Here is a 15,523-nt window from a genome sequence, read left to right as displayed (position 1 = left end):
CACACACACACACACACACACATACGTGATTGCTTTTTGAAACCCCAATATGTTGTCTCCAGAGCCAATTATTAGTCTACCTTCTCACTATCAGTTACTTAGAGTCTTCTGTCATCTGGTGTCTATTGTCATTCTGTTTGTTCTTTCTCATGCATAATCTACCTGTTTTTTCTTCACTCGCACTCACTTCTCACCCCCCCCCCCCCTCTCTCTCAGGTTGTTTGTTTGATGGGGGGCTTTGCTCCAGTGGGCAGATCTGTTGGGATGGTGAGTATTCAAGCAGACATCTTTTCCCTGTTCCCACTCTGAACACATCTTTTAAACTGATCACCTGTTAAAGTCGAGTTTTTCCGAATTCAAAAGACACTGTTAAGCATCCAAAAAGGAATTTCTAATAATCGCATGCTTGGAACTGCCAATGCTTTTAACACTGTGTTTGTCATGGTTCACATGGTTCTCATCTAAGAGTCTCGAATACATTTCTCATCTCTTCCCTTTTCATTTTTCTGAATTTGTTTTTGCTCTTTGGACTAATTGACCGGAAGCTCGCACAACCTGAGAAATCTTTCCATGTCCTGATAATATTTTTATACTCCATTCTTTCAATTTATGTGCATATGTTCTTTGGGAAAAGCCCCTCTATGTGTGTAAAATACTTACACAGAAGCAACAAATTACCCCATAAACACTGCGTTTTATAATCACCTGGTTGTACCCAGTGATGAGGACCTTACAGCGTTTCTATGGCAACTTTGACATCACTGAGGCAAACATAACATCCTTCTTACAAGGTTCTGTGTAAGGGAGAGATGAGAGATGGAAGGAAGGAAAATGAGTCATAGTGAAATTTCCTCAGTTACTTAAGTTGAAGAATAATATATAACTCCACACATCCTGTGTATTAAAACCGTGCAAAATGAATGTGTTCTTAGTATGTGTATTTGGGTTCATTTGAATTCTTTTTTTCTTCTGAATGAAATAAATAGCATATCTCTGTAAAGAAACATGCTCATGTGCTAGCTGATCACTAGGGATGGTCTGAATAATATGAATACTTGAGTATTCGTTCGTTACATTGACGTTTGTTTCGCTATTTAGTATTCGTAAGTCTATTCCTTCCTACTCCCTATAGCGTGCAATTCTTACACTTTCTACGCCATATGTCACAGACTCCCAGACCTAGCCCTGGAGTACCCCCTCTCCTGAACACTTTCATGTTTTCCTTGCTCTAACACACACACACACACACACACACTTTAACTCAGGGCGGACTGTTAATTAGCTGATTCGTTGAATAAGGTGTGTCGGGAGCAGTGGAAACAATAAAATGTGTAGAATATGGGATAGTCCATGAGCAGGGTTGGGAACCTGTGCCATAATGCACTATATGTTCAAATTGCTGGCCATTCAGAATTCCTCCAAACTCAACTTCCAGGAAGACTGTCATATGACCTATATCGTGTGCTACCTTCTAATGACACATACTGATCATAAACATCAGATGAATATATTACTGATAAATTGGAAAGGAAAGCACAAAGGTATAATGGTGGTAAAATTTTAAGCATTTTATTAAAATATATTGTACTGTCTGAGAGTGTCTTGGATTATTATTTGCTGAGACTCACATGTGACTTTCTATCATTTTTGTTATTACTGTTAACACAGTTGATGTATCATTGCTGCATATGGGATATCTTTTGACCTTCAGCAATGAACATAAAACGATGAAACGTAAATATTATTATTTTTAATGGTGGTTTGAGCATGAGTATTTGAGTACTCATTTTGAAACACCAAGAAGTATTCGAAGCCTTGTAAATGCTCTTTGAGTCAGGCCTACTGACGATTTACATTAAAACAGCCTGATGTCTTGTGACTCTTCTCAACATTTACAACAATATGACTAAGTAAAAAATGTCACCCAAGGTAATAATTGAGTAGATGCCATTTGTAGATAATTTTATGCTCTGTTCAAAGTGAGATAGATAGCACTCATCATCTTATGCAACCAGTTTTGCAACATTATGGATATGTGTCATATGTGCATGTATTCCTATGTGCTATCTCTTTAATTCCAGATGAGTTGTTTGGGCAGTGCCTTACACAGCAGCAAGAGAGATTTCGCTACAGGGTGACTGCGGGTTTACTGGACAGACTACAGACTTTACTGCAAATGCTCATGAGAAAAGGTCCATCACACACATTTTCATAATGGGTATTTGATCCTGTATCTATAAGGATTTACCACAGAGGCTCCTTTGGGCTCATAAGTGTATTCAGTGTATTAAGAACAGCACACGGTATAAACACCACAATGAAATGTTATGTTCCATCTGTTAACATAAAAAATTTAAATAAGTTACCGTGGTAACAAAGGTCATATGTATGTATGTATTAGTATTATTATTATTATCATTATTATTATTGATACAGTTGGCATATTTTGTCTTGACTGATAAGGTCGTTGTCATTGACTTGACTCGTCCTGACATTTTTTGTCCAATGTTTTTTGTAGGGCTGACCTGGCAGGATGAAGCCACCCAATCGATTGTAGATAAGGAACTTAGCATGGTTGAGAAGATCCCACTGTCATCTGTTGTGAAGAACGCTCCCTCCGTCAAGTAAGATTTATAGCTACAGAAAGGTTGATTTTTTTTTTTTTTTTTTTTTTTTGTATTTTGAGATGGAACAGAAATTATGCCATTAAATGCATAAAGTGGCCTACTCATTCTAAAAACGCACAGTATGTCCAATGGTAAGGCCCAATTAGATCTCAATATTTCGATTTTCAGAATCCTCAGTGATACACATTACAACACTTGATATATCTTGGTGTTATTTCTTATGCGGGGCTAATTTCAGCTCATATGTAAAAGAAAAGAAAAAAAAAACCCACATCTATGCCAAAAAGAAAGGCGCATTGCCAGGGTTACTCTGTGTAATAGGTTACATGTAGTAAATTAAGTGAATCACCTCAGGAAATCAATCTTAAAACTCCATCAGCTCCTATTACACTCTCCCTCAAATTTCAGTTCACACTGGAAAGCATAATATAACACTCCACCCAGACCTGAAAGCACTCTTGTATGGACAATACATTATCCTACTCACAGTCCATTTTCCTACCAACAGTGCTGTTACCCTGGACTGACCTCCCTGACAGACCAATTCATTTAAAAAAAAAAAAAAAAAAAAAAAAGAACATCAACCCATACCAATCAGCCTTATCCCCTCAGATATCTGCGTAACTCTGTAAGTAATATCTCTAGGGAAGTATCCAGTGTCATCCTTATCCATTTACCGTGATCTTTCCCTCCTGTCTTCTTCCGCCTCAGCAAAAGCAAACAGGAGGATGACTAGCTGAATAACAGGTAAAGGCAAATACGTTCCTTAAAATTATATTTGCAAACATGTACGATTTCATTTTGGGACTTCCCGAAGGCTACTAGCACCACAGATACTAGGCTCGCAGGAAAGAAACTCAATCTACTTGTTATTGATTTCTCAACTCTATCTGTTTACTTTCCACGTCCTTTATCCCACAAAACAACCTAACATTGTCCACAACACTAAAGAATGCATGTCCAAGCTCCCACTTCCAGGGTGAATAAGCAGGTCCTCATTAACCCCACTAGTCATCGATGTCATTAAATAACAAGTGCATACTGTTTTAACAGTAGTGACTTCGAGCTAGAGCTCTGATTCTACTCTCGTCCTTCGTCACATGTATTCATTTCCGTTTTAATTATGTCTTCCTATATCTATCTAGCTTTCATTCTCTTTCAGCTGGGGCTGCATTGATAACATTTTATTTTTCAGACCAAGACCAAGTACAGGTTTTTTGGTACCGTTTGATACGGATACAAGAATGAGTCACCTATTTTGATAGATACAGTGGATATAATACGTCTACTCACCCCTGATAAAATGGCAGGTTTTTGTGATGTAAAAACAACACGAAAAAAATAAAATAAATCAATCAATCAATCAATCAATCAATCATGCCTGAACTTTTTGACAGGATTAATCTTGGTGTTACCTTTAAGGTAAAATTGTAACCTTTAAAAATAAAGTGAAACACAATCAGAAACTTTTTAGGGAAAATAAATAAATACATAACTTACAAAAGCCTGGTTGCATAAGTGTGCACACCCCTAAACTAATACTTTGTTGAAGCACCTTTTGATTTTATTACAGCACTCTGTCTTTTTGGGTAAGAGGCTATCAGCTTGTCATATCTTGACTTGGCAATATTTTCCTACTCTTCCTTGCAAAAACAGTCTAGATCTGTCAAATTGTAAGGCCGTCCCCTGAGCACGGCCCGCTTTAGGTCACCTGACAGATTTTCAATGAAATCAGATCTGGGCTCTGGCTGAGCCATTCCGAAATGTTGATCTTTCAGCGAAGCCGTTCCTTTGTTAATTTGGATGTTTGCTGTATGGTTTGGAGTGATTTAGGAGGGTTTCCATTTAGCCACCCTACCCCACAGGCCAGACATGTGTACTATGGTACATGTAATGTTTGGAAAGTCTTTTTAACCCCTCTTCTGATCGATAAAACAGGGCATGTTATTGTACAACCAGGTTATTGTAAGTTTTCTTTTTTCCCCCCTAAAACATTTCGATTTATTTTTCACTTTATTTTTTACAGGTTGAAAAAGCTGTGACATGATTTATCATGGGTTCAGTGTTTTACATCGCAAAAAGATGCTGTTTTAACAGGAGTTTGTAGCCTTTCATAACCACCTTAGTTTTAACCAATCAGAGGTGTCACGGAACATTTTAGTTAGCTCTGTTTATGTTGGTTGCTGCTGTGTTCTGCTAGAAATGAACTCCTTACGCTTAGCATGTTTAAGGTGTTATGGCGTTTAAACAATATCTTTAATTGAGAATGCGCGGGTGGCCGATCTGAGTGTGCAGAGCTTTTTCAGCTAACATGGTCACTGAAAATGAACACATGGTGCTGTGAATTGCACTTTGACTCATAAGCAAAGTGTAGACCTTATTTTATCCATTCTTTTTATCTTCCTGCCCAGATCTGGTGGAAGGCCAGCGGACCAGCTAAACCCCAAACTGCAGGGATACATGGACTACATGATTGTTGATCCTCCCCAGTCCTCCCTTCACATGCAAAGCCTGGAACCTTATACCTACCAAAAGGTTAGAATAGACACAAAAGTACTCACAATCACAAAAGTATTTTTTTTTTTTTTAAACAATACTTTCTTTTCAATCATTTTCATTAATTCCAACTGCTCATATTCTCACCATGTAGTATGGTTACCAAGATGAAGAGGAGCGCTCTCTAAACCTTGTGGATGGAAACATGTACCCCTCATCCTCCTCCAGAGTGACAAGGCCTCGCCCTAATGCTCTGGATAAGGACGCACAGCTGCTTCAGGATATGATGTCTCTCCTACTCTCCTCTCCTGCACAGCCCACCACTCGCCACCGGGTGGCGACACCTCTGTCCAGTTCACCTTTCTTCCAGGAACTGGACTTCCCACTGGATTACAGCAAAGACTACATTTCCCAGAACATAGGTGCTAGTAGCCAGGATCAGAAGAAGAAGTCACCCAAGGAGTATAGGCCTGATGATGAGTGTGAGTAGGTCCTGGGAAGTGGGTTAACTGTAGTTAAGGCTTGCAAAAAAAAAAAAAAAAGAGCTTTTTCCCTCTGGTGTTGCTACAGTAAATTCAAGAGATGCATTAGTAGCCATAGGATACAACATATAGTGCAGTCCATAATTGGATATAATTCTTGTTTTGATTCTGATCTTAATCAAATTGGATTTGCATTGTAAAAGAGACTATGAGGTTAAAGTGCTGAATGTTTAATGTTTAAAAAAAGATTCTCCATTAGCCATGCACATTTGAGTCTAAGACTACCTTAAAGAGGAGAATATAATCTTAAGGAATATGAAGAAATTCATGAAAGTCAGGTCGCTGTTTGCTTAAAAATGAAATGAAGAAAGTACAGAGGAAAAGAATAACCGCTCCTGATCTGCATACCATCTCATTACTGAAACATTACATAGTGGTATGGGTATTGACGTGTGTGCTGGCCTGCATCACTAATGTAACGCTCTGATGTGACCACAGTAGCCAGCAGAAGAATCAACTCTGAAGAATACAGATGCATTAGATCTAACAATATTTGCAGTAGCGCTGCCCGTGTTACTAAAGATACTACATGATAGCCATGCTGGGCCACATTAGAAGATTTATAATATTCTAGTGTTTATAAATCACATATATTGGCACACTTCGCAGATTATATGTCCTAGATTGTCTTTCAGTCATCAGTCTTTCAGTCCCTACATGCTAGAAGATTTGCCAAAAAATAAAACACCTCCTACTTTCAGATGATGCACACAAATTACAGTCCTGACCGTTAGAATTCTCAGAACCTGTTTAGTTCAACTCTTGTTGGCTATTGTTAAGTTCATGTCTTCCCATGAGACCGCTGGTGTCCCCCCACATTACAGGATGTTGAGTAATAAATATTGAACATGTTTAATATTTATGACTTTAAATCAACTTGGAGTGTGGTTAAGATGAGACACACCTTACACAATCTTGATAGAGAAATGTTTAACCTTCTACTGCATGAATTATTACATTTACATTAAAAAAAAGTTTGTTTTTTTTATTAACTGAATTAATGTACTTGAAGTAATATATAAAAAAAATACATTGAAAAAATGTTTAGGGGTGCAATGGTGTAAAGTATCATGTAGTCAAAAATAACACAAAATGTATACAATTCCCTTTTTCCAGTTACATAGGGAAATAGTAGTTTTGTATTACTGCCTATCAGAAAATTGGAGATAAATTAATTGTTGCCATATGGCAACACAATGCAGTAAAGGGTTAAGATCATATATGCTAGTGTGGCCCAGGCATAAGGATTTTTTCAAGGACTGAATGTAAAATGAATGTATTCAAAAGCTACGAACATGCTAAATAATCCCAAGTATCAAGCAAATACATGAAGCAAAATTCAAGTAAAAGAAGGCAAATTGCTGGTACTTTCTGAGTGTTGACTGTTTTTGTGCAGACCCCACTCAGCAGAGTCTGAATGAGCTGCTACTGCAGCATGGCTTTGATCTGACTCATCTGAACCCTGGAGAGATGGAACGTCTCTTTACAGTCCTGGATCTCTTGCAGAATGAACCTCCGATCCCACACAACCAGGGTGATCTACCGTTAATTACTGTTAATTTGTTCATTTAAGGAAAAAGCTTTTGAGTTGGGTGAGTTTATTTTCGCCAGCACAGTCGTAACTGCTTATTCTTTCTTTTTCCATAGATCATTCTGTTGATTCATCCACCCCACAGAAACCGGTAAACTTGTTTTATCCAAGAATTACACAAGCTAGTAGACCTGTATTTGCACTGTTGCTCATGTATCTGGAGGTGATACAGTAGCTATTGACTGGCATGTCCAGCAGTGTATTCATGAATTATAGGACATGACTGACCACAATAGTGTTTCCCTCTCAAATCAACAAATTGAATTTAAATTGGTCTATTTCCTTTCCATAGATGAAGATCACTGAGGGAGAAATGACACACATGGTGCACAAAGCTCCAGTACCAGCCATCTCCTCATCTTCCTCTTCTGTTATGGAGGATCCCAAGACTGGTGGATCTTCACAGAACAACAATATTAAAGAGGAGGCCAGTGTAGAGGCTCCTGCAGCTTTGCTGAAACAAGATAAAGGGTGGAAGTTAGAGGAAAAGGGGTGGAAAGGAGTCCCCAGTGTAACACCAGCGAAGAATCAAACCAAATACAAAGAAGAGTATGGATATATTGTTACAAACAAGAGGTACAACCATTGCCATGTGTTTTCATCTCCAAACTGTTTGAGTAACTCACTGCACATTTGCCATTCATCCATCCCATTCTTCTTAATGGCATCAAAACCCTTCACATTGAATGGATTATTTGTCTGTGTTTGTGGGTTTTTATGTATTTTGTGGTGCTTGTGTTTGTATGTGGCATGTCAATGCGTGTCTCTGCAGTCCCCTCTCTCTTTTTGATGCTGTTCGTCTTTTGGTGGCCCTGACTAAGAGGATCCATCTCACCATTGGCTCTTTTATCAACATCAGGTAATGTCAGTCACTGTGTCAGGAAAATCCCAAGCCCATAAAATAGTCTTGAGCCTTATGTTGTCTTCATTGACTCTGGGCACCTAATTTAATCTTCTTGCAATACGCTTATTTTATAATGGCCGGTATGGCTAGGCCTGATTTTGATTGTCTACCGTATAAACTATATTTAATATAAATAGAGACATAAAAGCTCACCACTTGTAAATGTGTGTGCAGATAGAAGATAGCCCTCAATTAAAATCACCCATTTGTTTTGTGTTTTCCACAGTCCACATTTTTAACCCTTTATTGGAACATTGTTACTCTCAGGTCAAAAAGGTGTGAGCATTGTCAATGTAAAAAAAAGGTGATTATTACGAATGGATTTGCGGAACAATTTAGCCGTGCATATGAATTTTTATGATTTTTCCAATGTCAGTATAAAATTTTCCATGAGCAATTTTGGCCTGAACAGAATCAAGTCTAAGCCTAATGTATAAGTCTATGAGGCTTATTTATATTTCAAACTCTTTAATTCAAACGCAATCGCTCTAACATGACAATATGAATTGTTCGAATCCCGAGCGCAAGCTGTGGTGAGGTGGAGGCCTAACCTGTGGTCTGCAGTGCGGTGGAGAACCGTTGGGTGGCAACGAATGAATGGCATGAATCAAGCTCATCTCTGGCGCACCCTGACCCCCTGATCCTCGACTCTGCCACTAACCTTCTCCCTCCCTCCATGTGTTTCTGTAGCTTGTCCTAATTTTGGGTGCATGACTGTTAACTTCTGTTTGCAGCGTGGTAGGTCCGGCTCTCACGTTCCAAGTTCGCCCGAATAGCCAAAACCTGTCAAATGCTGAAGTGGCGGAGAAGGCTGGTGAGTGTGGAAGAACATGATGGCAATTCTGTGTCAGTTAACAAAGCACACATTTGATCCACACCATGCACAGTAAACACCATCACTACCTTTGTGAAGCTACACACAAATGTCTGTATTTGCATTTCTGAACGATTATCCAGTAGTGTTTCATGAAATAGTTTAGTTCTGATTGATGTCTTCTCATTTCTCTACTGTTGTTTTGAACAGTGGCTGAGAAGAACTTTCTAGAGTCAGAAACTGGCCTGAATGTGCTCCAGGCAGGTGTTGGAGAGGTAAGTTTATAGTGAAAGTCTACAGAAGGTTTGGACATATGGATATATCTTCAAAGGAAACATAGTCCCTGATAGCAAATGTGTAACAGCATAATGCTGGCCCGTTCTTACCACTTCGTCTGGCCAACATACCGCCCTGGAATGATGCCGATGAGCTCATCCAAATCTGGCTGCCAGAGCACAGGCACAGCTCACGCTTCGTGAGATCGTCTCTGGCATGATATGGAGCCGAGCTTACAACTGGGCTACTTTGAACGCAAAGCCCAAACACTGCACAAGCATTAGAAATGGCTGGTTGGTTTTGAGCCAATTTGGTCCTGATACCAGATTTCCTGTTGACATTACTAACCCTATTATATGTTTAGACTCAGGAGGAATTTTCAGCTATCTCTGTATGGATAGAAAACACACATAGATAAGCCCAGCGTCATACAGTTAGTATTTCGCTTCATTTGTTCTCGTCGCATTCCCCCCCCCCCCTCATTTCATGTCATTCAAAGCCTGACAGAGCTTCTCTGAAGAGCCATTAACGCCGCCCCCCCTCCCTTTTATCCCGCCTCGTCACCGTTCTCTCTGTTGCCATGACGACGACTTCATAAGTGTCAAACTGACAGGCGCGCGCGGGATTTCGTTCGCGCGCGGCCGAGCTGAGGCGTCCTACAAGCTGGTCTGTTCCAGCGCGGTGTTCCGTTTCGCTGATTTATTACGATCCCTGGTGACGATTTCGTCTTGTCTGAAGTCTCAGTTTGGGTTGCAGCAACTAAGAACCAGCGAATAAGGCTAATATATATATATATATATATATATATATATATATATATATATATATATATATATATATATATATATATATATATGTATGTATGTATATATCGCTTGAGGGCTTCACGTTTGTCCGCCGGTCTGGGTTTGTGCCTATCGCAGACGCTGACAGTCAACTGTCTCGAACAGGAAGAGAAAGAATGTGTTTGTTGCTCAGGTGAGTTTAAAACTTCACTAATGCTTTAATTGTATGTTTATCTTGTAAAGAGGGAACGATTAAGATGCTCCATTTTCAAAAGTCCAGCTGTGACAAACTATTCAAGCCCTATATCATTTTAAGAAATGTAATATTAAGGAATTAAGCTGCGTTTATATATGTATGTAAACAAATATATGATAAGATTTACTTAAGGTTTTTACTTGTTTGCATAGTGTGTATAAAATCGTTACCACTGGAAAGTTATATGTGTGAAAGAGATTACACAAGCAACTTAAAAGCAAATAGTAAAAGGCTAGAATATTAAAATATAATAATAATAAAAAATAATCTTATAGTACTCTGTATACACTTGGACTCATATTCTCCAAATTAACAGTATATATGCTTATGCAACTCTTCACTCAAAACAAACAAACAAACAAACAAAAAAGCATACATAAATAAACCATATCCAAATCATTTTTTTCTTAGAATTAGACTATTAAATAAAGTAAAAAAAAAAGAAAAAAAGAAAAGAAATTACGCAAAACTAGGTTGCATACGCATATATACTGTTAATTTTGAGAATATGAGTCCAAGTGTGTACAGAGTAATATAAGATTCTTTTTTTTCCTTATTATATCTGAATATTCTAGCCTTTTACTATGTGTATATAGGTTGTTTGTGTAATTTCATTCATATATAATATTACTATTTAATTGTCTAATTCTGAGGGGGACAAAAATGATTTGGATATGGTTTATTTATGTATGATTCTTTTTTTGTTTGAGTGAAGAGTGAAAGAAGGAAGGAATGAACAAACAAATAAAGCAAAACCATAAATATATAAGTGAATCCACATTTATTGTAGAAAAGGGAATAAAACGAGCGATTTCTTGGATGAAGGCAAGGGAATCCTGTAGTGCACTCACCTCACTTCGCTGCAATATCTTCACAGACAGTGATGTCAGGTGAGGCGGTTGCTGTGGCGACAAGGTCAGCGCAGTTGCCACGAACACGGTGATGTAATGCCCTGACTTCTCTGCCTCATACCAGTGGAGAGGCAGAAATAGAAAATGAGAGCATATCTTGAGCTGAGGATTCAGGAGGAGTTTCAGATCTAGGAATGATTAGTTGCAGTTCAGACTATACAACTGTAGAAGGAGTTGAACTACAGAATAGTCCTGCCACCTCTTTCCTATTTCTCCCTCACGTCTCTTTTCATTTGACACATTTTCTCATCCCTTTTTGTCACTTTTGATGGCCAAAGGCCTTACATCAGGCATTCTGATGTTACCATGGCAACTACTGCCCCCACTGAGGCTCATGGTAACCCAGACAACAGGGTGGGAGGTGCAACCTCCTTTTGAGACGTTCGATCTGTCCTGTGTGTGTGTTCCCGTTACCGCTTTCCCGCTCCTCTAATTCCATTTCTTTTGAAAAAGGTCTAGCAGAATAGAGTTGCCTGGGTGGTCTCTTGATAGAACCAGGATTTAACTCATTCCTCCACTGAAAAGAGGTGCAGGGATACTTATCCGTTACTAAAGCTGTAATTTGCATGGATTGGTTTCACTAAATTTGTTGTTTTTCTTGGAAAACTATACACACCTAAGATGCGTGCAGCTGTGAGAAATCATAATCGACCTGTCAGCTTGATTTAGGCTCCATTGTAACATTGCAACATTCACACACAAACCTTAAATGTATACCGAAGCGTTGTTCAGCTTATTCTCTGTCCGCTGCTTCTGTAGCGTTTAATTGATTACACAGGCAAAGAATTCTGAGATGATTCTTCTAGCTGAGAAAAAGAAAGGAAAACGCATTGACTCGAAACATACTTATAACTGAAGCCAAAGTTGCATCAATATATGTTTGAAATGTGTAAAGAACAGAGTTGGGTGTAACTCTCCAATGTTACTGTAATCTAATTATTTTTCTGGTAATGCAGTAATGTAATGTATTACATTTTAAAATGACTGATTTCGATAAAATTACGTTACTTGTGTTACAAATTTATTGTGAAGAAAACAATATTAAGTAAAATGAATTTTTAAAATAAATCATGTTTTGCTCCGAAGATTTTTTTTTTTTTTTTTTTTTTTTAGCCCTGTATAATTCTCCACTTGGAGCGGTTTGTCACTACGTAACTGAACGTCAGTAAAAGAAGACCGCCTGTAATTTTATATCTTCGGTGAACGGAGGCGAAACCAATCAGACCGAGTTTACAGGAAAATACATGGAAACACTCTCAATCCTGCCAAACGCTAGCTCACACAGTCAGTGTCAGGGGAAAATGGATATACGCAGATTTTTTTTTAAAGCAGTAAAGGGGTTGAAACTGAAACAGTAACATCCTCTGAAGCTGAGCAGGAAAACGAGGTGTGTAAATGTCTATATGAGTTCTAGTTTACATGAACATGATATGAGTAGAACATAAGGAAAGATCATGTACTTTGCATGGCACTGTAGCAGCTAAAACTATAGCTTAGCTGTGTCTCCGCTTTGGGTAGTGACACCAAACTAACCTAGTTAGAAAAGTATTATATTTTATCGGTCTGGTAGTCTTTCAAACAGTGACAACACCTGAGGCAAGTTTTATGATAAATCCAAGTTTTTCTGATCATATCCTACATTGACGTGCACTAAAATTACTGAAAGAATTATCTTTCAGTTTCACTTTGTAGTGTATTTTTGTAGGTTTGATAGGTTTTGAAAGTAACTTGAAAGTAAAGTCGTTTAGTAATCTGATTATTTTTTACATGCAGTAATCAGCAATGTAATCAGATTACAATTTTTGGCTTAGTGGTGAGCACGTTCGCCTCACACGTCCAGGGTCGGGGGTTCGATTCCCACCGTGGCCCTGTGTGTGTGGAGTTTGCATGTTCTCCCCGTGCTGCGGGGGTTTCCTCCGGGTACTCCGGTTTCCTCCCCCAGTCCAAAGACATGCATGGTAGGCTGATTGGCGTGTCCAAAGTGTCTGTAGTGTATGAATGTGTGTGTGATTGTGCCCTGCGATGGATTGGCACCCTGTCCAGGGTGTACCCCGCCTTGTGCCCGATGCTCCCTGGGATAGGCTCCAGGTTTCCCGTGACCCTGAAGGAAGGATAAGCGGTATAGAAGATGGATGGATGGATGGTCACTTATAACAGCTACTGTATAAACAGTCATTGTCTCAGCAGCCACCTTTTCTCTTTTATGAAGCTAATATGACAAAAAGTGCAGCTTGTCATGTTATAGACAAACTGTAAAATCTTCTGTCCTGAAGATTTTCACTGTGAAGGAAAAAAAAAAAAAGTTACAGTTAAGTTAAGTTTCACATTTTTCACTCAGTTTATGTGGCGCATCCACCATACAACTCCCATGCAAGCAAGTTGTTATTATAGAAATGATAACGTATCGACTGCGTTATCATTATAAATGAGTTTTGAGTATATAGTTTTTCCAATCTTTTTCCAAACACATTGAAAACGTCAAAATTATCATTATCACATATACACTACAAATAGTGTAGACAGAGTTGGGTTGTGTGTTCTTTTAGTTTGCTGAGTTTTTTTTTTTCTTACAGAAAAATGATGGGCTGCCAGTGGCAACGCGTGTGCACAGCAGTAGCCAGTGGGTGTTCCTTATGTTTGTGGGCGTGGCTTGTGTGGGTGGGCTCTTAGTGGGCTCACTAACCATCGCATGTTTGCGTAGCCATGCTCAACAACTGGCCTCCAGGAAGTTAGGCTTGGGTCCAGAGGCAGGCAGTGCCACACACTATGCGTACCAGGTAAGTGGTAATCTTTTCTGCATCACGCTGAACTATATTTGACGTCAAAAAACATACTGTTTCTTTTCTCTTATTGTATCAGTCAGAGTTCTAAGAAAATATGAACGTGGATGAATTTGTCAAGTCTCTGTTTCTAGTTATTTTTGTTTGTCCCACTTTTAGGACCTCTGTAGGCAGCACATGGCTGCTAAATCCTCCTCAGGAAGGCAAGAGAGTGGGGTCGCTACAGGAGGGAGCGGGACAGGAGGAGCAGTAGGAGGAGCCGGAACAGATACTTCGAGGGTCAGTAGCGTATCGTCTCAGTACAGTGATGCCCCTCAGGCCAGCCCCAGCTCACACAGCAGCACTCCCTCTTGGTGTGAGGAGCCAGCACAGGCAAACATGGACATCTCCACTGGCCACATGATACTGGTACACACAAAGACAGGATCACCATGTTTTTCACTCTTGAAGCCATTTTCCAAATGCATAAGAGGTACACACACACACACACACACACACACATACACACTCGCTCTTTCTCTCTCTCTCTCTCTCTCTGTTCGTCTCTGTAGGCATATATGGAGGATCATGTGAAGAATAAGGATCGCTTGCTGAAGGAGTGGGAGGCATTGTGCTCCTACCAAGCAGAACCCAGCACAGTGTCTGTCGCTCAGAGTGAATCAAACATTAAGAAGAACCGCTGCCCTGACGCTGTGCCATGTGAGCCTTCTGAACCAAATATTTCCCCCCATTTTAATGACTTCCCATCAGAGCAAATTCCCATCCTCTTTCATGAATTTGCACCACCAATGTCCGTAGGGAAACACATTTTCCCCCAGATTATTTAACGTGTGAATGAAGCCCAATAGACAGCATTTTCTGTTCTTTCGTAGATATGCCTTAACCCACGCTGTTGTTCTGCAGTTGTTAATTGCGTGTAATTTTTTTCTGTACAGACGATCACTCCCGGGTGAAACTGAAGGCTGAGGTTAACCCCTCAAGAGCTGACTACATTAACGCCAGCACCATAGTAGGTTGAAGCATTTCCATATAAACAGCTACCTATGACTGTGCACACTTCTTATATACCACTAGAAAGGCGTGGTTTCCTGCCTCTGTGCAGTCTGACTCTGCACTTGTGTGTGTGTGTGTGTGTGTGTGTGTGTGCTCAGAGCTTTCTGACTGGAAACATTTTCTGCCTATAAATTGACCGTCTCATTTATCTAACAGTGCACCTTGCTCTGCCTCTGCCATCTCCAACCTGAACTTTCCCATTTGTCCACCCCCTCCCTTTGGTTGCCAAGGTGACAAAATCCATTTATTCCGTGGCAGTGTGTCTTGGGTTCCGGAATCCCCGTCTTGCCGTTGCCATGGCTACAGTGTATTGATGTAGCTCTGGGCGGAGGTGGTGCGGAATCCCCGCTGTTCTGTTGTAGCAAGAGCGGATCATCTATTAAGCCTTCCTGTGCACCGATCACATGAATAGCTTGTTGCCATGGTGATAGGCACAATCACGGGTCAGAAGGGGCTGAAGGTGCTGACCCACAACCTTTTGTCTCTTT

At 39.7% G+C, this 15,523-nt stretch overlaps 1 protein-coding gene and 1 long non-coding RNA gene across 2 annotated transcripts in view; one reads left to right on the top strand and one right to left on the bottom strand.

Moving 5' to 3' along the window:
- ptprnb (protein tyrosine phosphatase receptor type Nb) overlaps positions 1–15,523 on the top strand; it is a 28,666-nt gene that overhangs the window by 1,790 nt on the left and 11,353 nt on the right. Inside the window, exons 2-16 of the mRNA XM_053638043.1 lie at positions 217–267; positions 2,082–2,192; positions 2,519–2,624; positions 5,039–5,162; positions 5,278–5,605; positions 7,062–7,199; positions 7,313–7,347; positions 7,549–7,832; positions 8,029–8,115; positions 8,895–8,974; positions 9,185–9,249; positions 13,776–13,979; positions 14,142–14,390; positions 14,534–14,681; positions 14,918–14,991. Of these exons, the coding sequence (XP_053494018.1) occupies positions 217–267; positions 2,082–2,192; positions 2,519–2,624; positions 5,039–5,162; positions 5,278–5,605; positions 7,062–7,199; positions 7,313–7,347; positions 7,549–7,832; positions 8,029–8,115; positions 8,895–8,974; positions 9,185–9,249; positions 13,776–13,979; positions 14,142–14,390; positions 14,534–14,681; positions 14,918–14,991 (2,084 nt within the window). The remainder of the gene's footprint in view (positions 1–216; positions 268–2,081; positions 2,193–2,518; positions 2,625–5,038; positions 5,163–5,277; positions 5,606–7,061; positions 7,200–7,312; positions 7,348–7,548; positions 7,833–8,028; positions 8,116–8,894; positions 8,975–9,184; positions 9,250–13,775; positions 13,980–14,141; positions 14,391–14,533; positions 14,682–14,917; positions 14,992–15,523) is intronic.
- Positions 7,632–9,701, bottom strand: LOC128615730 (uncharacterized). Its single transcript, XR_008387264.1, has 3 exons — positions 9,361–9,701; positions 8,712–8,953; positions 7,632–7,710 (listed from the first exon to the last, which is right to left on the bottom strand). It is a non-coding gene; the product is annotated as an uncharacterized LOC128615730 (long non-coding RNA).

The sequence above is a fragment of the Ictalurus furcatus genome, chromosome 12, assembly GCF_023375685.1.
Source record: "Ictalurus furcatus strain D&B chromosome 12, Billie_1.0, whole genome shotgun sequence".
Lineage (NCBI taxonomy): Eukaryota > Metazoa > Chordata > Actinopteri > Siluriformes > Ictaluridae > Ictalurus > Ictalurus furcatus.
This window is presented reverse-complemented; position numbering and strand designations above follow the sequence as displayed.